Source organism: Lepisosteus oculatus, chromosome 27, assembly GCF_040954835.1.
Source record: "Lepisosteus oculatus isolate fLepOcu1 chromosome 27, fLepOcu1.hap2, whole genome shotgun sequence".
NCBI classification, from domain to species: domain Eukaryota; kingdom Metazoa; phylum Chordata; class Actinopteri; order Semionotiformes; family Lepisosteidae; genus Lepisosteus; species Lepisosteus oculatus.
The window spans coordinates 7,785,979-7,799,809 of NC_090722.1; the positions used below are offsets into that span (position 1 = coordinate 7,785,979).

Genomic DNA, 13,831 nt, shown 5'->3' on the forward strand with positions numbered 1-13,831 from the left:
AAGTAATTATCTAGGACGCAAGAAATTAAGCACAGCCACAAATGTCCTCATAACCAAGTTACTGGCACTGATATTTCACAAACAGTAAAGGTTGCAGGAGCTGAAAAAGCACAGGATGCATGATGGGATGCCAGCTTATCACAGAGTGCACACACACTAACACAAGAACACAGAGACACTCCAGAGACCCCATTTAACCCAGACAGCGTGTTGGGTGGTGAGAGAGCAAGGTAAAAAAAACAAAACACACCGTTATTATTTTTTTTACCATCCTATCATACTCTGCACTTATATCTGATTTGACTGACTAGATTCTTGAAGGACCATCACTGTACCCAACACTGCAATAGTGGGAGCAATCTCAGACACTGATTGAAAAAAAAGTCTTACGGTTAAAACAAGTCCCGAGATGAGCAAATTCCATATCATTCTATTTCAAAGAATAAGGAGAGACAAAAAAAGGGTTTTGATTTTGGTAAGAATATAAGTGAATTTGGAATAACTTTGTCCAGCCTATTACATATGCATATAAAGTATACAGTATATAATGTATGAATATCCATATACTTGTTGAGATGTTTACTAATTTGCGAAGTATGTTAAATAATCTTCGGTTTCAGAAATGCACAATAACAGGTGTGTACTCCACAGCCAGTCATAACTACTTCATAATGTCATCATTATTTCTGACATCATTCCATTTCATGAACAGTACGTGCGCTTTTTTCCTGTGGACTGAGGGTCCCGTCCAGAAAAAGGAAGCGAGGGAGAATCGGCTTGAAGTCATTCAGGGGGTGTCTTGACAGCAGCTGGTGTACAGCGTGTTCCCTCAAGTGCGTCGCAGCTGAGTCACAGCCTGCCTGCCCGGACAGCGCGTCCTGACCTAGCGGAGCTCTTCTAGAGTAAAAACACCTTCCCGTTCAAAAAGAGGAAATCCAGTCATCAAGTAACAGATACATGCGTTATTAAGACAGACATTCGCAGTGATTGTGATAGCTATAGAAGTAGCGGTAATTGTAATGGCAGTATTAGAATTGGCGGCGGTGAAACAGCAGTACAGCAGCTGAGGTAGTAATGGAATTAGCAGCAGCAGTAACAGGACAGAGGTAAAAGTCACAGATGTACTTGTGGAGAAAAGACTACAATAGCAACTGCAGCTGGCTCTACCATGAGACAAAACCTTCAAGTTACACAGTGATCTTTGGTAGTAGTGATGGGCTTTGTAACTGCTACGTTTGTTAAACCAGGGAGGAAAACGACTACACGTGCGTCACGTTTTAACACACCGCACCAAACTGTATCTCAACAGCTTTTGATGAAAAAGATGAAGTTTCAGCCCCATCGAAAACAATATTAACATTTCGTTTGTAATAAATTTAATTATTATAATGGCACGTTATTATATACATAAAATGAAGTGGTATGGGAAGTACCCTTTGAGCATTTTAAAATGGGAGTAAGGGGGTATTTGCAGACTTTTTCGATGTGCAAAAATATGAAAGCAATGCGGACATTATTTTTATTTAATTTGTTTAATATTTTTTCATAACTTGAATTTATGTAGTAATATGTACCCCTTGTCTTGAATTGTTATATGTACTCTTGTTTGGTTTGTAATTTTTCTTCTTTTGTTAAGCATAAATAAAAAAAAATAATAAAAAACTGTAGCTCAACAGCGCCAAAGGCGCCTAGCTTCCTGTAATAGTCCGAAACGGATCCAGTTGGACCCGGAAAAAGCTACCACGACTTCTTTTACTCTTACTCTTCCTGCAGATAACATCACTAGAACCAAGAGAAAGTTCATTTCAGTATGTCAAGGCAGGCTCAAATGTACGAGATAATTGTACGTCTTCGCTGGTATAGTGCCAAAGGGACGTTATCGAGCAACGCAGTACCACCTGCGTTTCTTAAGCAGAAGCCCGAGTTGAGCAAGGATCCTGTAACGGGAATTCCCCTCCTCCCGGCCGATCTCTATATAAAACAGAATTCATGAACCTGGAGTTCAAACCCGCACACTCTAGAGTACAGTGGAGATACTGCGCAAGACCGGTATAACTTGAGTTTGGGGTAAGTTTATTCTAAAGAATGCGTGAATTTATATTCGACTTCTATGTTGCTCATAAGTAACTCATGTTTATATCAGGAAAAAAACTAACCTCTTTTTTTTTAACTGTATCTTCTTTTTAAAATTGTAGCCGTGCGTTTAACACCTAAAAATGAATGCACGGTCACAATATATCGTGTGTAATAGTGCAGTACATAAATAAATAATAGTTCAAAACACACAGCTATTTTTCTTTAGTTTACTAGGGATGTGTACCAGGGATGTTGGAAAGTTGCTTGTGAGCACGGTTACTACAATTCGCTTGTACCGTGCTGGCCTAGTAAATTTTATTTCACTCGTCACTCATTTGTTTAAAAACAGGCATGCATCATGTTGTAATTTCACAAAATGGGACACTATGAGAAAGGTCGTAATACTTTTTCAAGGCGCTGTGTAACAGTAAATATCAATGCAACTTCTCTTCTTTTCTCCTGCCTCTCTTCTTAGGAAGCTGCACACAGTTAAATATGGCCAGCTCTGTGACTACAGACAATGGGATGGTAATAGTCACCCAGGTCTGTCCACAGAGCCAGGGCTCTCTGCCTGCTGGTGTGCCAAACAGCTCAAGTCTGTCTGCACCTCTACAGAAATTCCTCAACGGCGAGCCTAAGACCCTGGGGGTGAGAATCCGTCTTCTGCATTCACAATCACAGCGAGTCTTGCGTAAAGAGCTCACCATCTGTAATAACTCTCGCCACCCCCAGCCTAGTGGGGTTAGAGATCAGCATCTGTAGTAATAGCCCAGAGCCCTGGATTTCAGAGCTCACTGTATGTAAGGCAGCTCAAAGCTCTGGGGCTTTACTAATACTATTAATCCAGAACTCTAGGAGTCAGAGGTCATATACTAACACTTGCAGGACCAAACTGACCTAAACCTCTGCTGGTGTACTTTAAGTTGGTCAAATAAAGACAGTTTCTTTGCAGTACACTTCTTGGGCTTGCTACACAACTCAGTGTCACAGTGTAATAACACTGTAGTAAACTAGTGTAAGGGGGTCTCTTAAGTATACAACATTCTGATCTGAGTTTTATGTCCCTGTCTTGTCTCTTTTCATGGCCAGGCTGTTCAGATCACAGTAGGACTGCTGTCCATATTCTCTGGAGTGGTGATGACGCAGGAGTATGGCTTCTTCTCAATGCTTACTGGAATCCCTTTCTGGGGAGGGCTAATGGTAGGAGTTGCACATAAAAATATTATAAAAAAGATAAACACATTAAATACTACTGTGTGTTAGAGTAACATCTTAGGCACTGTTAGTGGAATTGCTGTCCCTGTTCTTGCACAATCAGCATGAAAGTGCAGGAGCCACACACTGTGGCTAACGCAAGGCTACTCTATCTGTGGCTGATCCAATCCACAGACGTTTCAGAAGTATGTTTCAGCCACCTCCTTCATTATTCTGTTGAGAAATAGCGCTATTTGACAAAGGTGGAGAACTACAATCAAGGCGATTGAGGAGAACTAGTTATTGCTGTTTGTTAACTCTAGCATTCACAATCTGTAGTAATCACAAGATTCAGTACTTGCTTGGACTAAATTGTGCAGGCAGCCTCTCCTGTACTCAACGTTAATATTGGAAGGATATTCCATCTGTTTATAAAACCCTTTTCTTTCTTATGGCAGTTCATCGCCTCTGGGGCTCTGTCTGTTGCAGCTGAAAAGAAGCTGAGTTTCCCTCTGGTAAGTCAGCATTGACATGATCAGACACAGCTCCTTTCAACCACCTGGACTGGTTTCTCCCACAAAGGGTCTGGAATCTACTGGACACAAAGTCTTTAGTCTCCCCTGGTGCTGTGAATCCCACACACTGAGAGTCTAGGGTCTGTTAGGCACGGCAGGTCCAAATCTTCTGTCTCGATTTAGCCCATAGACTAGACCAGTAGAGACAGCTCCTGAAGGTGCTCTAGCTTTATTTCTTGCACAGACAGTGTTTAGGCATTTCAGCACAATTCCTACAGGCCCTACTGCCTCAAAAACATGGGAAAGTCTCTTATACTGCTGATTGTGTCTCAGTGCTTTTTAGACATTGTGGTATTTCCACGACGGTAAAAATGGATGTTGGATAATACATCTAGATTTGAGCTATGAAGCTATTTGCCATGTTTTCTGCTTTTATTGGAAAAAAAGCACATTGTTCTTTTAGAAGAAAGCAGGATAGATGTCAAGTGTTGTAAGATGATCAAAATCACAGTGTGTTAAAGCTTGGTTGAAAACAAATCTGAATTTAGCTTTAGGTTTTTCTCTCGCCTATACTGGCATGGACACTGGGGTTAATAAGGACACTGATGATTCTGCACTGGGCTTCCAGCTCTGTCAATGAGAGGTGCCTCTGCCCTCCCTGTAATGCACAAATGATAGTGCTATTGGGCTCTCGGTGTGAGAGAAGCAAAAGGTCTACTTTGCCCATGAATTTGAAGTAAGATTGTGGTGAATATAAGTTGAAATCTCACATTTGAGATATCTCAGGAAATAAACAGGCATTTGCTTCTGTTCTCTTGCAGTTGAAGGCTTCCCTCTCTACGAATATCACCAGCACGATCACAGCAGGCTTTGGGATAATCATCTACTCCTTAGACTTGGGTCTGTTCTACCAGTCTTACAGCCGTGTGAGTACATGTGTGGTTTTGGTATTCAATCTGAATCGCCCAGTATTGCTGGATCTCTGTCCTTTATTATGACTATGTTGGAACTCAGAAGCTCAACACATTCCTTGTGTTATGTCTTTCCAGTCTGTTCTGCACAGTGCTATCAAGGGTATCCTGCTGGTCTTCACAATTCTAGAGTTTGCTATCACTATCAGCACCTCGGCCTTCACCTGCAACGCTGTTTGCTACGACAACTCTGCGGTAAGAAAGACTGGTTCATGTTGGAGAAGGTATTAAATATTCCATATGAACACAGCATGAGAGGCCATTATTACTGATTAGGTTATCCTTAGGCTATTGGTGCCAGGGTCTTATCAGGCAGCTTCTTGTTTAATTATCTCTGACTGAAAAGCTCTTAACAGGACCAGTGTATGATAACAAAATACAGATCAGAATGACAATATATCAAACACTACCACAGCAATTTAGTATTTTCTTGCTTCTACTTAAGTTCAATCGATCACTTTCTACAATTACAGTTGACTGGGAGGTGACACTGAATCTCACTTATTTGCACGGGGTTAATACCAATTTAAAATCCTGTTTGCTTTTAAGGGAAGAAAGGACATTTAAAAGATATGCCTCAAAGAGGAAATATTTAGCCTGGGGTTAAGGACTTGGTCGGAGCAAAACCCAGAAGACACAGAGGTTCCCCCGGAGTAGGGATGGGAACCACAGGTTGTAGAGTGGCCAGCTCTTTGTGAGAGAGACTCTTAGTTAAAGGACGTTTGGCCAGCACTGTGAGAATCTGCATAAATGTAGAAGAGAGTGGTTAGTTCTGTGAATGAGCGATTCATTATAGAGGATAGTGGGCAACTTTGCGACAGAGAGTCACTGTATAGAGTACCGTACCTCTCACTCACAGCAGAAGAGAGCTACAGTACCTGCTCTGTAAGCAGAATGAGAGTCATTAGAATCATGAGTCATGAGATAAAGAGCCAGTTGTCCTTCTAAAGTTTTCTTATTTCTCTTTCTACATCTTATTGTTTATTGGACCAATAAAGTTCTCATGGGTTATCACAACCACCGACATTGAAACTCATGGAAACATTCAGAATTTACACAGCAACCCTGACCTCACGCTGACCCAACATCGACAGTTTCCTCAAACCCTGGGGTTCTTATGTTCTTCCCTCGTTGTCTTCCAGCCCATCGTGGTTGTGCAGCACATGACCAATGCTCAGCCCAAGGTGCAGGACAGAGGTAACACCCCCTACAAAACTCTGGAAAACCAAGTGGAGTCTGCAGAAGCCAAGCCATCCCACCCTCCGGAGTACACAGAGTGAGGACCTGCCACGCACTGCAGAGACAGGCAGGGCTAGGATGCTCCCTGCACGATGATGCCTCAGCGATGAGTGGCTCTATCACAGAAGAGCAAACTCCTCTGCAAACTAAACAGACTGAGTACCCTTCCTGCATGGAAGCTATACTATATTTCACCCTCTAGTACAGAGGGGCAATATGTCTTTCTTCAGTGCCCACAGTTTTGCTTGCTTCAGGGAGATGGGCATGTTTCTTTGCATTTAAGGGACATGACACACACAGGCATGCCAGAACTATATACTTTTAATTCCTTCTTTTCACTGTCGTATTTCAGTTCATTGCTTACTTGCACTCAGCTTACTGCACTCTTAATTATATACTTAAGTTCTTGAATGCACATGACCCAGCTGATGGGAAGACATGAGGCAGGCAAGGTTTCATGCGGACAAGCACAATATCTGTAGCAAAATGCTCCTATATGAATTTCAAATACGTAGATGGAAGGCAGTGCCTAATAGCAGCCTCCTGTGGAAAATTCCAGGATCTATAGTGAAAGGAGCAGCAATTAAAACAAATTATGTTTAGGTTTATACAATGCTCTATTTAGAGACGTTTTGAAATACTATACACAAATGAAGTTGCCACAATATAAAGAGTTTGTGGAAGTGCTATCAGAATAACTTAAAAGTCTGAAAGGAATGTCACATACAGGTTAAAGGGGCTGAAAGGTTGGAGATTTTAAGTTACTTAAGAATCACAATAAAATGTTAAAATGCAGCCTCTTACATTTTTAGGAACAGCACTAAACAGAAAACAATTGAGGAATTCAAATTGTACAATGAGGGATGTATTAGAGACAGGCACAAGCTCTGGGCTCTTCAAGAAAAATTGCTGGACAAAGTTTTAGGTTCACACAGGTACTAAAATACCAAATGAGCAAGAGGGGTCCTTGATAGCACAGTGTTCAACTAAGCAATGCATGTTTCTTTGCATTTAACATTGAAGGTCATTTGTGTGTAATGCACACCATTTGCAGTGAGCCTCAACCTCATGTCGGAAGATCTGACAGGGCTAAATGTAACATTTAAATTTCATTTCCACTTTAAAGTGGAATGTGTGAGTTAAGAAAATACTCCATTGTTCCCTGTGGCTTATGTATATGCAGTATGTAATTAATTCATGGTGCCATCCTCACTTAAATATGTTCTTTACATGTCTTCTACCATGGGAAGGAGAGGAAAATCAATACTTTATTTGTGTGTCAAATCAGTTTCTTTTCTGTTAATCCTGTGTTATTACAGCAAGAGGATCATCTGTTACGGCAAAACAGACTTTTGTGATTTTGTAGCAAAGCAGGTACAGTATAATACAAGATACATGTTTTTTAGGTTATTGCTATCCACTCTGCATTCAGTAATTCAGTCATTTCACAAGATTTCAGCCCTGAAAAGTTCATAGCAAAGTGTTTTTATTTTCAGCTTTGTTCCACTGCTGTCACGTATAGATCCATTGTTAATTCTTTTCTATGCAAAGTGTGTTGTCAGACCACTGAGGTTAACTGAGGGATACCAGGGTAATTAAAATAATAAAATGTCTAAATTTAGTCTATATTGGCTTATATATTTAAGAGGAGATTGTCTATATATTGCTATTATTTGTTATAGTCAAATAAAGTATTTTTAAAGAAGGTTTTTTATCCCTTCATTTTTTAAAATTTATTTTTGTAACTCTGTAACACTCAGAAAATGAAAGGGAATTCATTGAGGTTGGAGAGTAGGAAAGGCTTCTCTAGACAAAGTTTTGGATAGCACAGGCTTCCCAGTCAAATGGCTGAGGCCCAAATCCTTGATTTGGACAGGAATAACTGGATGAAATTTCAGTTTCACGTAGTTACTGTTACTAGCAAATGACTGCAGCCTTTCCTGTGTTTTTATTAGACTGTGGTTAGATATTCACAAGTGACATAAGCCATTTAGCTGACGTAGTACTACTCTTGTGACTGTAGTTGCAGGACCTGTGAACATCAGTATTTATAATTTAATCTCTAATGAATTCCAGGTGTTCTGTGCTAATGCAAAGACTTACAAAAACCATATGTAGCAAGACTGTTTAAAAACCTATCGGCTTGAAATTTGCAGTAAGAGCTTCACATGAAGCAAAAAGAATACCCACTTTTGCAATTCTTTCTTAATGTTCTGCAAACAAGTAAGTTCTAAGCATTCAACAACACTGTTGCTAGAGCCATGCTGTTTCCTTCATCTAGAGGAGGAATCTGGGAAATAGTTTTGTCAGCTTTGTCAGTGCTTGTATCGAGAACTGCATGAAAAAAACAACACCTAATACAGCATGCTGGTAGAGTAATCTCTTAGAATTTACCCAGGAGCTGCTTTGCACATAACAACTTGGCCTTAGACTATCAGGTACCACTAGACACTTCATTTGTTTTAGAAAAAAAACATTTTGTTTATTGATGAAACAATTTACATGTAAAATATGCATGCAATGATTAGCCTTTTTTCTTGCATCTTTTTTTTAAATTAACAATTACATTTCTATAACTATTGTCATTGTGCTAGCAAAGACAGGGGGACAAATATGGAAACATAATGATTTCACATATACTGTACATTAGTTTTATCATTACCAAAAAAAAACAACAACAATGCACACAGAAGCAAAGGTCTGCACAGAAAGATTACAGCATTTTACTTCACAAAGTGAAATCAGGTCTTCTTCTTCTTTTAAACACAAATATCTCACAAAGCTTGATGCAGAAGTGGCCATGTTCCCAGCCTGAACAGCTTTTCCCTTCTCATTGTGGACAGGTGAGCCCGTAGCTACAGAACAAATCCTGCGCAAGTATTTGTAATGTGCCATTTCTGCACAGAACACATTGTTGTGAAAGAAAAAGAAAAAAGGAACTAAACGTACACAGAGTGTCACAATATAACAGGATGTGGCAGTGTCAACACATGCAAGGGTCAGGCAGAAAAGATTTAATCATCCAAGAGTAATTATTTCCAGATACAAAATTGAGTGGTTTTGTTCCCCTTCTGCAGATTATTCTGGCCATTTGGAGTTGCAAATTTAAATTTAAATTGTGAACAAAACTGATAGTTGCATTTGGGAAGTTAATTTGACTACCACATTAACAATTATTATTGCTGTTAATTAATTATGATTAATTAACAGCAATAAATTGGTATGACAGGAAGGTGCTTTTAAACATTAATTTTAAACAGTAAATCATTTTGTGTTGTATGCGGAAAGGCCTAATCCGCCAAATAATGCAATCACCATGATGACTGTGATTGTGATTGTGTGGGGTCATTAGGGATAGCTCTGAAAATTAATGAATTAATGAATTAAATTACAAATTAATGAAGGGGCACTTTAGAGGCCTCACAAGTCCAAGATGGGGAAAGGAGACACACAAACTAGTGCAGGCCTAGAGGAAAGCACACAAAAAGATCTGTAGTGATAAAGAAATTGACTTTTAGACTTGCCTTAAGCTTATAGTTTCCAGGTTTTTGTATTAATGTGTTTTAAAAATTAAATCACTATCCAACTAGATGCCTAGATATTCTTAAGGTGTGGAATGTTTCAATGTACTTTTACTTACAATAACGATACTGGCATGGCTATTAATGGAGAAGATCGCATTATTGTTATATAATTGTATTAGTATAGTTTTTTCAGAGTTCAATAGAAGACAATTCACGGAAAGTCCGTTTAAACTTTGAGCATTAAAACTTATTAATGTATACAAAAGGACAAAGTGTGTATTGTGCTTTACTATCCTCTAGAGCAGGGGTTTTCAAACTTTTTTGACATGAACACCCCCCCAACCCAAAACCCATTGAGAAAACAAAGCGAACACCCTCGTCACACCCACTCACGCAATATAATTGACATTATGCATACATAAATGCATGTCAGCGCCTTTCATTAATTTGCTTTAACAGTTTCACGTCCACCACTGTTGTTAACTTTAGCAGTAAGCCACCGGTCCATTTTTAAGTTTGTAATCGTGGTATAATGTGAAGTCTCGTTTCTGCGGCAGCCTTCGCCGATGAGAATAGACGGCAGGTAGTCTGCTTATCCAGGGACATGAACCAGATTGCAACACCCCCCTCTACTGGATGAATAATGAATTGCTATTAACCTCTGAAACAGCATGTTCGCTGCACTTGTTTAATTCTTTTTCATTTCACTTGCGTGTTTGCGCCTAAATGTCTCGTAATCTCGCACCATTTCGAATTTCCACGGGGTTAAAATACAGCTTTGGATGCCGCCCGACACCAGAAAATGTCAGTTTAAATCAGTTAGATCAGTTTAAAATGTGCATCCAGAGATCTCCGTGAACCTGCTCCACCTGCATTCGGCGCAATGAGGTATAACTTCACCTAATACATAGTTACCTTTTTCTTTAATTCTCCATTTAAGTATCACAATTGTGAAGTGGGCTCATTTTACCTTTTCCACAATCGTTTAAGGCAGGCTGCGCTTTGGTATTTGTTTCTGGGATGCAGTATAATGGATGAAGGCGTAGACTTTCTTTTCCCGATTAGTTAGAAGAACCAATCAGGATTTTCCACCTGCAAAGTAAGTTCTTTTATTTCTCGGGAGACCGGAGTATGTAAACCGTGCTTGTAAAGTTCTGCTCATATTACTGAACTGGGCGCTCACACCTAGTTTAGATTTTGCGATGGCAGCTGAGGTGGTGCTGAACACGGGAGCAAAAATTCCCATTGTGGGTCTCGGGACATGGAAGGTAGGAGGACAAACATCTAATCGCTTTTATTCTTAGATTATTTCATCCACAATTTTACCAGTCAGGACTTTTTTTTATCTTGATGATTAAAACCCTGATTTGTATAGGTTATTGTTTAAACGATTGCCAGCAAGAAGTAATTAGGAATGCTAGAAAATGCTGGAACTGGGCATTGAGGTGACAGTGTGGGAGGGCTGCGTATTTAAAATGAATTGTAAAAGGTGTGCAGTGGCATCAGAGGGCTTTGGGATGTGTACAGAATGAACAGTGATAGAGTTATGCTAAAAGAGGAGCTGAAGATGTATACAGACGAGGAATAAACCCTCATAATCGACTCCAATTCTGAAGTTTGATGCAGCCAGCTCCTTAATTCCTATGTTGATATTGCTGATGATCAATTAAATCAAGAAACTAGTTGCAGCAAATGTTTGGGGTGGAGCAGACTGGGTGGGCAATGGCCTGGATCGAAGGGGCTGTTTATTGAGTCAAAAGTAAAATGTCTTGGGCATCGAGTTAAAAGTTTAGGCTTTTGTTTTGCTTCCAAGCCAGAACCAAGGTCACAATGTTTCTCTCAACCAATCCTGTTTCAGCACACAATTATATTGCTATATACTAAAAGTCCACAAATGATTTTTCACCAGTAAGTAATAAGGTAGTTCTTTATGGGTTTATTTCAAACCCATAGGCACACCCTTATGGACTGCTGTGACTTCAATTGAAAGCCTATTTGATGCATATTGTGTAAAAAAAAATGTGAAATATGTTTATTATATTGGGGGAGCAAATCAAATTGCCTGTATGCTGTGCTGTGGGTCAAGCTAATGCAGAAGACCCAACGCAGGAGTGGTAAAACAGTCCTTCTGTTTGTGATTACCAATGAGAGGTCTGTTTCATATTAATGTATGAATGCATGTCAGATGTTTCCCTGAGTCATATGATTCTTGTTTTGGAGGAAGGCTTAGTTTAAACCTCTTCCTTCACTGGGGTAAATTGGACACACCTGCCTGGATTGACTGATTGGGCTCCTGTGGAATGGAATTCAACAGATAGGAAAGGTTTCAGCTGATTGGCCCTGTGCTTAATTAGACACTCCTGAGGAGAAGCAGAAGTCAGTATAATAGCAGTCTGGGGAAGGGGAACCTGTGCTTTTAGGAAGGGAGAGTGTTGGGGGGAGATTCCTGAATTGTAGAGAGTGCTCAGTGCTCAGTGCTCAGTGCTCAGTGCTCAGTGCTCAGTGCTCAGTGCTCAGTGCTCAGTGCTCAGTGCTCAGTGCTCAGTGCTCAGTGCTCAGTGCTCAGTGCTCAGTGCTCAGTGCTCAGTGCTCAGTGCTCAGTGCTCAGTGCTCAGTGCTCAGTGCTCAGTGCTCAGTGCTCAGTGCTCAGTGCTCAGTGCTCTAATATCAGCAGCCATTTGAGTGTCCTAAAACCAGTTTTGTTTTGGAAAGTAGGAAAGTGATAATGAACAAGTAATAAATTAATTATATGCTGAAAAGAGAAGAAAGAAAACACAATGTTTTGGCTGTGGAACCTTCTTCAGGTGTGAGAAAGATGGGGCAGCAAGCAAAGGTAATGTAGCAGGAGAACAGAAGCTGAGAGAGGGGAGCGGAGCAGGGGACAGACGGTGGTCAATCAGGGAGTGTGAAGAGAGGTGTCTCTGTTGCACCCCAGTATTTCCAAATGAAAACGGGGAGAATTCCTGATTTACTAGAAATTGTGGGAGCCCAGACAATTACCGCTTTCATCAACATAGGCGTCCGAGCCTCTGTGAAACAGATCATGAAAATAAGAGTTTCAGATCTGAGCTCCAGTCAAGCCTGGTGATACACTTTCTTACACGGGCCATTGGTGATGCGATACCAGTATGTAGACTCTTGGAGGACCCAATTCTTCAATCAGGTTGTGGTTTTCAATGACATACGTGAAACAAAGTACATCTTGGAGTACCTTGCTCTTGTCATTCACCGACCAAATATAATTAATGTATATTAATTAACTGTAACTGAGAAGAAACTGATCAGTTTGGGGAGCATGAGGAGGGAAGGTCTCCACTGTGCCACTAGATGGTGCTATTGCAGTTTAATGATAACAATGTTTACAATAGTTCTGATTGGCGGTCTAGGCACTGATATTTGCTGTATGGAATAATTGCGGGGAAGGCTCACACAAATAACAATGAAGTTTAATACCATCAGTTCATTTTCAATAACTATTCAGTCCGATACAAAAGTATGATCCAATTACCTTTGACTCCAATCTCCAGCAGGCAGCTATCTTAATTTCTCCCTCATTTCCAATACAAATGTAGCTGCATTCACACTGCACCTAGGATATGATCATATAATGTAATCATGTGAGACTTGTTAAATAGTAATGGTTCGATATAAAAAAAAAAAAGAACTCACTGTGGTTTGGAACACTGACAGTCGGCAGGTCTCACACTTGTCTACTACAGTACAGTATGTGTCAATTTCAGACTTATCCAGGCCACACATCAGATTCTTGATGCAATTTTCGTTCCGATACTTCTCACGATACTTCTCCGTTCACTTTCTAAACTAATGCAATGTTTTGGGAAGTAAGTACAATCTGTTTTTTACCTCAATGTTTTCCTGTTTCATCTAATATTTATCTGAAGTGTCTGAATTGGGAGTGCTTTAAGAATAAAGAAATGTTGTCTGGGGTAATCCTTGTGCAGGGCAAGATAAAAAGCTAACAGGTGATATCGGCATACAGTTATATGGGTGGTATGCTTGGAATAAAACGAGCACTACATGTCAAAATCTGTTTTTCATTGTTGGTTTACTGCTGTTGTAGGAATACCTTCTTCTAAGTAATATTAGTACCATATAGTATGAAAAACTGTGTTTACACAGATTGATTTAGCAGTTATACCGCAAGAAAACTGAAGAGAATATGAAACATCTGAATTATCATTGATGTATTCCAGGCATCTGAGGAGTTAGTTGAATAATCTTTGATTTCTGGATCATGATTTCTAAGTGTGGATTGTAGATCTGAATGGATGTCTTGGCAATGCAATGGCAG

The 13,831-nt window shown here is 40.0% G+C and overlaps 1 protein-coding gene across 1 annotated transcript; it reads left to right on the forward strand.

The window, feature by feature from the left end:
* The first annotated feature begins 1,959 nt into the window (after window positions 1-1,959).
* On the forward strand, window positions 1,960-7,700 carry LOC102692111 (membrane-spanning 4-domains subfamily A member 8-like). Its single transcript, XM_006641667.3, has 7 exons — window positions 1,960-2,067; window positions 2,552-2,724; window positions 3,166-3,276; window positions 3,729-3,785; window positions 4,607-4,711; window positions 4,835-4,951; window positions 5,899-7,700. The coding sequence occupies exons 2-7, from the start codon at window positions 2,572-2,574 to the stop codon at window positions 6,034-6,036; spliced, it is 681 nt and encodes a 226-aa protein (XP_006641730.1). The 5' UTR covers window positions 1,960-2,067; window positions 2,552-2,571; the 3' UTR covers window positions 6,037-7,700.
* Window positions 7,701-13,831: the final 6,131 nt, after the last annotated feature.

Bases quoted from the DNA above. Each gene is read 5' to 3' on its own strand.
- LOC102692111 (XM_006641667.3), top strand. From the start codon at position 2,572: ATGGCCAGCTCTGTGACTACAGACAATGGGATGGTAATAGTCACCCAG. The intron at 2,725-3,165 runs GTGAGAATCCGT...TTTCATGGCCAG, and splicing joins GCGAGCCTAAGACCCTGGGG to GCTGTTCAGATCACAGTAGG. The intron at 4,952-5,898 runs GTAAGAAAGACT...GTTGTCTTCCAG, and splicing joins TTTGCTACGACAACTCTGCG to CCCATCGTGGTTGTGCAGCA.